This window comes from Eurytemora carolleeae, unplaced genomic scaffold, assembly GCF_000591075.1.
Source record: "Eurytemora carolleeae unplaced genomic scaffold, Eaff_2.0 scaffold525, whole genome shotgun sequence".
Classification (NCBI taxonomy): Eukaryota; Metazoa; Arthropoda; class Copepoda; order Calanoida; family Temoridae; genus Eurytemora; species Eurytemora carolleeae.
This window is the reverse complement of record NW_019396459.1, coordinates 110,005-121,920: the sequence shown is the minus strand read 5'-3', so window position 1 is coordinate 121,920 and position 11,916 is coordinate 110,005. Positions and strand designations below refer to the sequence as shown.

General features: G+C 34.4%; 1 protein-coding gene across 15 annotated transcripts in view; it reads left to right on the top strand.

The window, feature by feature from the left end:
• LOC111703670 (bromodomain and WD repeat-containing protein 3) overlaps window positions 1-6,698 on the top strand; it is a 40,484-nt gene extending 33,786 nt beyond the window's left edge. For 2 of the 15 annotated variants that reach the window (XM_023475690.1, XM_023475689.1), the window contains exons 24-35: window positions 657-723; window positions 1,369-1,422; window positions 1,507-1,583; window positions 1,779-2,008; window positions 2,076-2,152; window positions 2,242-3,059; window positions 3,153-3,331; window positions 3,481-3,814; window positions 4,010-4,144; window positions 4,484-4,521; window positions 4,788-4,844; window positions 5,127-6,044. In XM_023475690.1, coding sequence (XP_023331458.1) covers window positions 657-723; window positions 1,369-1,422; window positions 1,507-1,583; window positions 1,779-2,008; window positions 2,076-2,152; window positions 2,242-3,059; window positions 3,153-3,331; window positions 3,481-3,814; window positions 4,010-4,144; window positions 4,484-4,521; window positions 4,788-4,844; window positions 5,127-5,176 — 2,116 coding nt within the window. In that variant the 3' untranslated portion in view covers window positions 5,177-6,044. Of the gene's footprint in view, window positions 1-656; window positions 724-1,368; window positions 1,423-1,506; window positions 1,584-1,778; window positions 2,009-2,075; window positions 2,153-2,241; window positions 3,060-3,152; window positions 3,332-3,480; window positions 3,815-4,009; window positions 4,145-4,483; window positions 4,522-4,787; window positions 4,903-4,938; window positions 6,045-6,075 lie in introns of those variants that run through there. The other 13 variants (XM_023475703.1, XM_023475701.1, XM_023475698.1 and 10 more) reach the window with 13 other exon arrangements.
• The last annotated feature ends 5,218 nt before the right edge of the window (window positions 6,699-11,916 follow it).

Below are 11,916 nucleotides of genomic sequence, written 5' to 3'. Positions count from 1 at the left end.
AGGATACTGGGTACAGGATACTGGAACATCTTCTTGAATAAGCAATCAAATAAGTACTTATGGAACATATTCTCAAATAAACACTTCTTGGACATATCTCGAAAATTATGAATGAATTTTGATTGTCAATTGAAACATTAATCAATCTAATATTATTTAGAATGCAGAAAATAAGTTAAACTAACTTCATTTTGACGAGAATTTTTTTTTAATTTCATGAAAAATTTGCTAAAATGAGTGAAAATTTAAAAAAACGGTGTATTTTCCAGGATAAAATCCGTACAATCCGTACAATTTGAAAACAAATCCGTACAATCCGTACAATTTTAGGGTTAAAAAAAAATCAATCCGTACAATCCGTACATTTTGGCCACCCTGTATCTGTCTGTTTGTTTGTCCGATCATAACTCAGGAACCCCTGGACCGATTTGCCTCAAATTTTGATTGGGGAACTCGGGAGACCCACGGGAATGTTCTTAGCCTTGTTTTGAGATTCTAAGTTGAGTGGGTCGACTTTTATAGCGAAAATTTAGTTTCCCTGTAAAATTGGTTAAGTGCGGGTAACGGGGGGAGTAACTTTTAGTAACCTTTGCAATTGGTTCCCAAGCTATAGTACATATACATAGATAAAGATAATTCCAAGGTTTCCTTTGTAGACGAAGTACAAAGAAACCTGAAAGATTTAGAGAGGAGAATTCAGACTCGGAACCAAGACCAACTAAGGTTAGTTAGTTATATCACATTAATGTTTAAGGGGTGGGATTGTTAATCCCGCAGTGAGTTAACTAAACGTATAATCTTTTTTTGTTTGAATTTATTGTTATGTATTGATTTATTTATGTTCATGAATTTCATAGAATTTTAATGTTTTTGAATCTTGGGGTCAAGTTTTGATCTCAACCTAATGCAAACCTATGGATTAATCATATTTCTATTCGATATTCAGTGGTGGATATATCCTAGAGGGATGACTTTTATTGGATGATCAAGCATTAAGATTTTATTCCATTTTGAGAGAATTAATATCCCGTGTATTTTCCTGTAATTTGAAAATCTTCTAGGATATTATTTCTCATAATTGTCCAGGGACATTTTGAGAAATAACGTCCCAGAAGATAATTGATAAATCTAACATGTTCCTTGCCAGTTCAACTAACACTGACAAATTCTGGATTTTTTACTAAATTTTGCGGATTTTAGAGGGTTTTTTTCGTTTTTTCGGTTTAAAAGGAATAAAATTATATAAGCAACTGCCTTGCGTAAAAGGAAAATTTTAACACAAGGCATAAATAGATTAACGATACTCCAAGCTAAAGTTCTGACCTTATTTTTAGCTTTTTCTTTATGTCAGTAAATATTATTTTTTAGGAACGCAGACGCCTTAATCTTGATTTAAGCGAAACTTCAGAAACAGATTCCAAGGTACAGCAGATTAAAAATAAAAAGATATATTTGGGTTTAACATAAGCTTACCAAAACATAGCACTAATACTATAACTATTTTAGAGTAAAGGGAAAGGGAAGTCCACCAAGGCTCTAAGTAGAAGGCCAAAAACAAACTCTGAACAAACCAGCTCAAACAGGTAAACATCATTTGTATATGAAATATTGTGCTGTTTTCTTCGTTTGAAACAGATTCTCGATTTTTGTAAATTCTAGTTAATCTAAATACTAACACTAAGTTTAAATTAAAGTATAAAAAATATTTTAACCATTTCAAATTGTCATTAAAAAAAAGAAAAAACAAATTTGGCTAATTTTTTACTACTTGTATTTAGATCTCGTTCTGCACTTGCTCAAGAAGACACCCAGTCAAGCGAAGAAAGTGAACAAGTGAAGAAATCTACGAAAAAAGGTCGAAGTGGCGGGAAAAAATCGTCTAAGAATTCAGATGAATCGGAATCTGATGATGATATTCCTATTTCTGTCAGAAGAAACATCACACCAAAGAAGAAATCGATAAACGGGAAAGGTGTTAAGAATGCCGGTAGTAAAACTCGCGGAAAAGGTAACATAATATCCTTTGTGTGCTAAAATTTAAAGAAGACGAAAAACACAACAACTTTTTTGTTAAGATTCAGAAGAGGAGTTGGAAACTGAAGAACTTACTGAAGAAGAGGAAGACATTGAATCTACTCCAAATACTTCTGAGGTTTATTTTTTTTGTTTAAGTTTTTTTAGTTTATGGAATTATTTGCGAAACTTTGTTTTCATAAGATTAATTTTCATATTTACTTTTAGTCTGAAGAATATGATCAAAAAAGGAAAGATCCATCCAAATCTTCGAGAAAAGGGAAAAAGCGTAAACATTCTGATGATGAGGAAAGTCAGGCCCTTCCCCGGCCTCGGAGACAAGCCACTGCTCGAGCTATATCAAAGTTTCAAGAATCCAATTCTGACGACGACGACACTGAACCTCTTGGGCGAAGACGGGATCGCAAAAAGCAAGGGGTTCATATCCAACCAGCTGCTAATCGACGAAAACAAAGAGTAAAATCTGCCGAAGAGACTGTAACCATCTCTGCAGCAGATAGTAGCACTGATCCTAGGATTAGTTCTACCAGAAGACAAGAACATAACACTGAAACGGAATCAGAGGAAGAGCTGAGAGGATCAAGGGTTAAAAGACAAATTCTTCGTCCGGACTACAGCGAGGAAAATGAGCCGAGAGCCTCTGGATCTCAGAGAGGCCGAAGAAAAGAGGTTCCGAGTAAATCCAAGAAAAACTCTGGAGAGCACTCTGCAGAATCAAATAGGTCCAAGCGTAGAACGGTTCGTCCGGACTATAGTGAAGATCTCTTGGACGAAACTAACGGATCTTATCAATATGAAGACGAAGACGTGAATCCCAGACGAAAGAAGAATCGAAATGGTAATTCCGTGAAATTAAAAATCTACGAGGATGAGGATGCAAGTGAGATCAGAGAGGCAAGAGGAGAGCCCAGTAAGAGGCTGGTTTCCAGAGCTGAACCAGAACAAGAGGAGACTACTGGACGAACAGGACGAAAGATAGTAAAACCTGCTAGATTACAGGACTACAGCAATGACGAGCTAATCAGGTAAATTGAATTATTTTTAGCTTTTGTTTAAATAATGTTTTCTTCACAAATAGGATTTTTATTTCAAATTTTCTTTAATAATACAACCTTTAGGGAAGCCCGAAGAAAAAGTATGAAAAAGAAAAGGAAAACGTGGGAGGATGATTCTGACCACCAAGCTTCAAGGAAGAAAAGAAACGAGGGTGGTAGCGGAAAAAGAAATCGGAAGGAGGTTCGTTATACAGAGGAGTCAGAACCAGAGAATAGGAAATCCAAGGGTCGCCGGAAGTTAGGTAAACAAATTGTTTTGTAAATCTTTAATCTGCAATTCGTTTGATAACAAACAGTAAAGAAGTTACACTCTCTTCTTCCCTTTTATTATTTATATGAATAGAAATAATTTTGACTTTGGTTTCGAAAAAGATAACTTATTTCTGTTTAGAAAATGAACCCAACTACAGAGACCATTCTGAGACCGAGGACGACGAGGAGGAGATAAGACCCAGAAAACGCGGGAAACTGGTTTCAGCCAATCCGCCAATCAGCGAGGAGTCGGAGGACGAAGAACCGCTGAGGAAGCGTGGTAGAACTTCAGTTCTTCAACACAAATCTCAAGAAGATTCTGAATCTGAAGAAGAAGAGGAAATACCAAAGAAGAAGAGCGGAAGAAACCCAAACTCTAATTCCAGATCTAGATTAAATCCTCGTGATGAGAGACAGGATGAAAGTTCGCGGGGTAATGATAACGACAGCGAAGAAAGCGATTATGGAAAAAGGTAACTTAATAGAAAAAATTATTTTATTCGCCGTTTTAAATTTTGTTTGTTAGAATTTCTTTGTCATTGTTATTGTTAATATAATCGAGAATATGTCAGGGATTTGAACTGATTTTTGACATTCAGATTTTATTCCATAAATCGTACATTAAAAATCATGCAACAATATTTTTTAAGATTGATATTTTATTCTAGAAAGCGACCACGTCGCCAGACCTCCGGTCATCTGAAGGGTGAATCCTCTCGACCTCAGCGATCTGCCGGTCAGAGTGGTAGATCTAGGTACAGAGAATCCTCAGATGAAGATCCGCATCCTAAACGGCATCACAGGTTTCAAATCAAATAATATTGTACAAGGCTCGCTTAAGACATCCTTTCCTTGGGTCAGAAATTAAAATCCTCCCCATATTCTAAATTTAAGCCAGATCTTTATCTTATAACAAAATAGAATTTAGATTTTTTCAGGGGTCATACGTTTCACATTATTTTGACATTTTCACAGACACACTACAAAAAATTCCCTGTACAATCGTTTATTTTCCCCTATTTAGTGACTGGAAACTAAAAAAGAGAGCCCTTCAAAATGGTTTTTATTAGCCCCGACTTTGAATTGTTTGAGTAAAAAATGAAATTTTTGTTTTTTGTTTGTTGATGGTGTTCTTTTTTCAGGGGTAAAATTAGCAGGACTGTTCAAGAGGAAGCGTCAGGTACCAAATTAAAATATTAAATTTTTTCTTTTTTAAATAAACTGACTTGACTTCTATCTAATAGGATAAAAAAATTTTTTTTCACAAATACTAAAATATGTTACATTGAATTCTTGTTTTTCTCCTTTCTTTATCCCCAGAAAAAAATCAAGATAGATTCAATCGTTTTTTCTGATTAACGCAGTCAAAACGGAAAAAAAATTTTAGATAAGAAAAACAATAAACAAAAATATGTTTCATCAAGATATTAAAAGTTCAAATTTTAGATGGAAGTTCTGAAGAGACAGAAGATACTTCACTTCTTACAGGAATCAGTTCAAGGGGTAGAGTCAGAAAACCTAATCCTAGACTTCTAGATTAGATCTAGTCCTAGACTTCTAGATTAGATCTAGTATCAAGGGTTAAAAGACAANCTAGACTTCTAGATTAGATCCAGTCCTAGACTTCTAGATTAGATCTAGTCCTAGACTTCTAGATTAGATCTAGTCCTAGACTTCTAGATTAGATCCAGTCCTAGTCTTCTAGATTAGATCCAGTCCTAGACTTCTAGATTAGATCTAGTCCTAGGCTTCTAGATTAGATCCAGTCCTAGACTTTTATATTAGATCCAGTCCTAGGCTTCTCGATTAGATCCAGTCCTAGACTTTTAGATTAGATCCAGTCCTAGGCTTATAGATTAGATCCAGTACTAGACTTTTAGATTAGATCTAGTCCTAGACTTTTAGATTAGATCCAGTCCTAGGCTTCTAGATTAGATCCAGTACTAGACTTTTAGATTAGATCCAGTCCTAGACTTCTAGATTAGGTCCAGTCCTAGGCTTCTAGATTAGATCCAGTCCTAGACTTTTAGATTAGATCTAGTCCTAGACTTTTAGATTAGATCTAGTCCTAGACTTCTAGATTAGATCAAATCCTTGACTTCTAGATTAGATCTAGTCCTAGGCTTCTAGATTAGATCCAGTCCGAGACTTCTTGATTAGATCCAGTCCTAGTCTTCTAGATTAGATCTAGTTCTAGACTTCTAGATTAGATCTAGTCCTAGGCTTCTAGATTAGATCCAGTCCTAGGCTTCTAGATTAGATCTAGTCCTAGGCTTCTAGATGAGATCCAGTTCTAGACTTCTAGATTAGATCTAGTCCTAGGCTTCTAGATTAGATCCAGTCTTAGACTTCTAGATTAGCTCTTGTCCTAGGCTTCTAGATTAGATCTAGTTCTAGACTTCAAGATTAGATCTAGTCCTAGGCTTCTAGATTAGATCCAGTCCTAGACTTCTAGCTTAGATCTATTCCCTGGCTTCTAGATTAGATCCAGTCTTCGATTTCTAGATTAGATCTAGTCCTAGGCTTCTAGATTAGATCTATTTCTAGACTTCTAGTTAGATCTAGCCCTAGGCTTCTAGACTAGATCTGGTTCTAAACATCTAGATTAGATCTGGTTCTAAACATCTAGATTAGATCTAGTCCTAAACATCTAGATTAGATCTAGTTTTAAACATCTAGATTAGATCTAGTTCTGAACATCTAGATTAGATCTAGTTCTAAACATCTAGATTAGATCTAGTTCTAAACATCTAGATTAGATCTAGTCCTAGACTTCTAGATTAGATCTAATCCTAGTAGCTTAGGTTAAATCCTAAATTCTAAAATCAGATTTAGTTATTTTATGATAATTTCGTATCTCACTTTCTTTAAAAATGAAGATTATTTATTTTGTATTTCTAATTAAGTACTAAGAAAAAATGTAAATAAAATAAAACCGTGTAATGTGTATCTTTTCGTGAGATATTTTTTTCAAATTTTTTGTGCGTTAAAAATTAATTTTGAAGTATTGTTATTCACATATTATGTATTTTTTGCAATACTTTTAAATTAAATGTTTTGTGTCGTGCCCCACCCGAGAAATCTGATACTTAAAAACACCAAAAAGGAAATGTTTCATTTTAAATTTCACAAATTTGCCAATTTTGTCAAAACTTAATTTTTTCACTCTGACCACTTTTTGTCCCCGTCAATATTGTCAAATTCTGTTCCAGTATTTATTTTTAATGTAAAGGGTATACGCCCCCCCCCCTTGTTAGTTTTAAGAACTATTTTTGTGCATAATAATTGTGATATTAAAGTTATTGGCCAGCACACTGCCTTTTGTATTTTTACAGGAATAAACGACTGAAGTATTTACAGACTGCGAATTCAAATATAGTGTGATAGCTGTCTGGGGAACCCAGTGTTGCCGGGAAATTAAAACCGACCAATTCATCATGGAAATTTTTATTTTAACTAAAAACATTTCCTTGTTTTTACGCGTTTTTCAATCAAAATTTGGGACAAATCGGTCAAGGGGTTTGTTAGATATGATCGGATACCTAAGCAAACAAACCGAGATGACTACTTTATATTGATAGATTAGTAGCAATGTTTGAATGTTAGTATGTGACCCTCTTTGCAAAGATGGCATTGTCCGATTCACAAGGTGTCGTTGGTACTTTAATTTATTTGCTTTCCTGTAGTAGAAATACGCAAGTCACATATTTGCAGTAAACCCACAATCATAAGTGATAAGTTTTCATGATCATGAGTATCAATATCTTTTTAACTTTAATAATTTATTTTTGGATAAGGGTTGTGGGCACAAGCTCACGCTTCCAAATACAACGAAATAATCTATTTTCAGTTTGTCTTTCTATTATTTTGTTTTGCTCAAGATCAGTTAAAAGTCATATACCCCAACGTTTTGTGTTGCGCCATTGTCTTAAAAATCCTTTAACCCTTTAAACCATAGTGAACACTTATTTTACGCGGCTTGATCTTGCCTCCCTATTTTTCCTTATGCTTAGCTATTAGGTTTGGTTAATGATTTAATTTTTGTTAATCGCATGTAGCGTTGATTTGCCAGTGACTTGTAGAAAGCTGGATTTTCAAACATAATTGAGTTATGGTCTTTTTTTCAGTCAATCATAAAAAGTAAAAGGAAAGAAATAGGGAATTTTTCCTTTAAAGAATTGATTTTGTTTTCTTTTGTCTTTTCTCTTCCATCTATCATTTCCTTTCTTTTTTTGTTTTCTGTGTTCACTGGCTCCGCAAAAAAAATTCTCTCAAATTCTCCTACTTAACTTTTCTTTACTTACTAGGAGTGGGATTCATGTTGTGTTCAATGACCCGAAAAATTCCAAAACAGAGAGGGGGATTGAATTTTGTAGATCCAGAAAAATAATTAAATTAGTATTTATTTAGGGTTAGGTTTGGTTAAAACACTTTCTGGGCCGAGCCCTGCGGCCACGGGTTAGGTTAATTGTTATGACACTTTCTGGGCCGAGCGATGCGGCTAGGACAGGATAGGGGGCCGAGCTCTGCGCCCACATGTCTTACATTTAAGACCCCACCAGCTGCTAGTCTCTACGCAGACATCCCACAGATATCATTTTTCTGGATTTACAAAATGCAATCCCCCTCTCTCTGTTTTGGAATTTTCCAGGGCATTGAACACAACATGAATCCCACTCTGCCTACTTACTAGTGCTATCCTTTCTGCACTTTAATTGGATCAGCCTGTGTAAATGTCATGTTCATCAGTGCCCATCATTTGTCTATTGCTTGACAGAATATTAATATCTAATTCATGCTTGATCGGACAAAGTTTTCAGGGTACGGTTGTTAATCGGTCCCTTAAAGCAGGTCCTCGACACAATGTTGCAGCGAGGGAGGGAAGGCAATCTCCCCCTCACAGCTTACGAACCTCATTCTTTTTGCGGCATTGCATGTCACCATAGGGCTTCCGAACCTCCTCCAAACAGTCTTCCTGGAATGATCTTCCATCTATAATCGTCAATTTCTACTTAAAACGGGACTAATTTGATGATTTAAGCACGGTAGTCAATCTATGTAGGAATCAAGCATTTAACCTCAACCTGAAAAAGTGCCCATGTTTAAAGAAAATCCGCGAAAATATTTCGACAATTGGTTAAAAAAAAGCTGATTTTAATCCTAATTTAAGGATCTATTCCTTACAGAAATGTTGTATTTTTGTCCTTTTTTATTGAGCAATAGTTTTAACTATTTCTCACTTCTCAGTACGCCAATGAAGAAAAAATGTTCATTGTCGAGTCGATCAAGGGTAGCTTTCCGAGCTACAGGGTTACCCACAATAGGATAAGACTTCAGAGACGACTCTATGGAATTTTTGCTGTTTATTTCCTAATGTCTATCATTCCCTGCAACTGCAGCTAACAATTGTTTGTTTCTATGTTAAAATTGTTAAACCAAAATATTAGTACAATTAGTACTATATTATATCCGAGGCAAAAGAAAATAATTTTAACCTTGTAATTGTAGCATCATATTTTCAGAGTTTTATGTTGTCTTTACAGTCTCATTGTTTGTAAGTAACCCTGTAAATAATTAAAAATATTGTTATAATGTCGTCTTCTTATTCTTCTTTTGCAATTGGATACGAAATATTTTCTTAAATCATTATTCTCTTTCATTGTTATTCGCAAGGCTTTTGGCATGCCTACTCAGCTACAGGGTGTCCCATGAAACATGACATTTAATAAATAGCTATTTTTAGTTTAAAAAATCTTTTGCTTAGTTATATTTTACTTTTAAATCAATGTTGATATAATATGACATGACTCCCATATAATATTTTTATTGAATTTTGGTAACACACAACTGAATTAATTATGGAAAAAGACATTCTAAACTATTCACTAACTGTCATGTTTAGTGGGACACCCTGTAGTTCTGAATACTGAATTAGGAATGTGTGTTTTTAATGAACTTGTGAACATCCCTAATAACAGCTGATTCCGGGGTCACAGTGTACACAAATGTTTCGTAAGATTTGTGTACGCTATCATAACAAACTCTTTAAACCAAACATTTGGCTTTTAGTAAGTTTGTTAAAAATCTTCACGACAGAAAAAAATCTCATTCTCAAGAACTGATGAGGGTCAATCAATAAAATGTGGAACTCACATCTTCTTTTATTTTTCTACAGAGTCCATCATCACCGAATTTTAAACCAAATTTAATTATTGACAACCGAGGTGAAAGGTACTCTGCTAAAAGCATACAAACTCATAATCATAGGAATGTGTACTACGCGAATGCGATATAGTCTACAGTCATCTTAGGGTGTATAGAAAATGTCATCATGCCTGGAGCGTTGCTATGGAAACGCCTCACTACGGAAATGCCTCAATCTCAAAACAGGGAAACCCCTCAAAAGTAGTTTATTTGAGTTGTTCCGAGATTTCTGAGAAAAATGCGGAGATCCCTCAGAACCCAGTTTTTGAGAGGGAACCTTTTTATTTTGTGGCGTTTCCTGATATATTTGACATATTTTTTTTCATTTATATTTATTCATATTTATATCTGACAAATATTTTTGAGGAATTTCCCAATATTTTTGAGACGTTTCCTACCAATAACATTGCAACCGCTTTAAGTGAAAATATAGGCTATGATAACGTTTTTAAGTGAAATCAGAAGTGTATTTAACCTTAGACCTCCTAGGATCAGTGAAATCCATGGCCCAAACATATGCTGAGCACCCCCCCCCCCCCTAAAATTCCTGTGTACGCGATCTATTTGATTTTGAAATATCCTCTCATTGAAATATTTTGTTTTAAAAGGGTAAACCATGTTTATGGTAAGATTTAAGTAAATATGAGGTATATTCAACTTTCAAGTTTGTGGACTGTTTGTTGGGTTTTTGAGGGTTCTTCCTGCTCAGACATTTCCTTGTTCTGCCAACACTCTCAATTATGCCTTTTCCCTTTTAACACACTTGTAGACTGTTGCCTTGACCATATCATTCTCCTCTAATGCATTTTGAATCATGTCAAAGGTGTCTGCTTTGTATTTAGAAAGTTTTAGGCCTGAATTTTTGTGTATCTAGTGTCTCTTTCCTGGGTTGGTATTAAGAACATTCCCGTGCTGTGACAACGGATCTTAACAACTGAGCCGGGAAAATCTGGATTATATAGAAATACAAATTTTGATAAATAAAGTCTGTTACGAGAAAACAACCGGGATGGATACACTCAGCTTTGAAAAAAAATAACATGGCTGAGACGCCATAAAGTATCTTTAAAATTATTTTTGCATTACTTATTGAACATATACCTCATACAAATATTTAAGGGTTTCAATGAGAACTTTGGTTTAATTTAGAGTGTTATTGATTAATATGTGATTCATGTTTATAGATAAAAATGCTAATTTCTTCTCATAAAGTTTTGAGGGGAATTAGAAGTATAAGTAGAATATATATTGGAGAAGATGTAATAGCAAGAAGAGGAATTATAAGCTCGCGATTCATCAATTCAATTTCAGGTTAAAATATATTTCCCTTGAAATCAATCATCTTTACCATGGAGTCTATCCAGAGACGTATTCAGGGGGGCAGTGAAATCTATAGCTTTTAGGGGTTTTGGGCTCCGATGGGTGCAGGGCCTCCCCCCCCTGGACGAATTCCTGAATTTGCCCGTGAGTTTATCTATTAAACCATGGAATTTATCATCTTTTCTAATCAATTATCTTTACAATTGAGCGAGTTTACTATCTTTACCATGGAGTTTATCATCAAACAACCAATAGAGTTTATCATCTTTAACATGGAGTATATTATCTGAAACATAAAGCTTATTGTATAAACCATGAAGTTTATCATCTAAACCTTGGAGTTTATTATCTAAAGTTTATCATATAAATCATAGGAATTTATCATCTTTACCAAGGAATTTATTCTCTAAGCCCCCTGGAGTTGTTCTTTAAAATCATGGACTTACCTATTAAGTTTATCATATAAACTATAAGTTTATCTTCTTAATAATGGATATTATTATTTAAACTATGAAGTTTATAATATAAGTTTATAATGCCTTTTATGACCGCAAACATGTACATGTACGAAGTACTTGTTTTTAACTAGTCTCTGAGAAATAATAAGCAAAATTCTCATCAATTTTCGCGTATCTTCAAATCAAAGTGCCATTTATTAAATCCTGCCCTAGACCTGATTCCATAATAGTTAATCAATTATCAAGAATAGAAAATAGTTTGAATTTCGATTCAGGATCCAAGAAATGGAAAATAAATATGCTGTACGACAGTGAGTGTCCCTTATGCATGCATGAAGTTAATTTCTTAAAATCCTAAATAAGTTTCTGTTTACGCCTCTGGTCAACTAAAAATCCCCCTTTCTCCCTTGTAAAGGACAAGGGGGAGATTTTAAAGCTTTGGGGGTAAAGAATTTGCAAACTTATTTTCATCATTTATATAGGTGAAATAAATCAAAAATTTACTTTCTTCTTTTTATATAAAGGGGTCCCTGAATTATTGAGTACCTAACGACGACTTTTGGACAATAGACATTATGTTAAAAAACAAATAG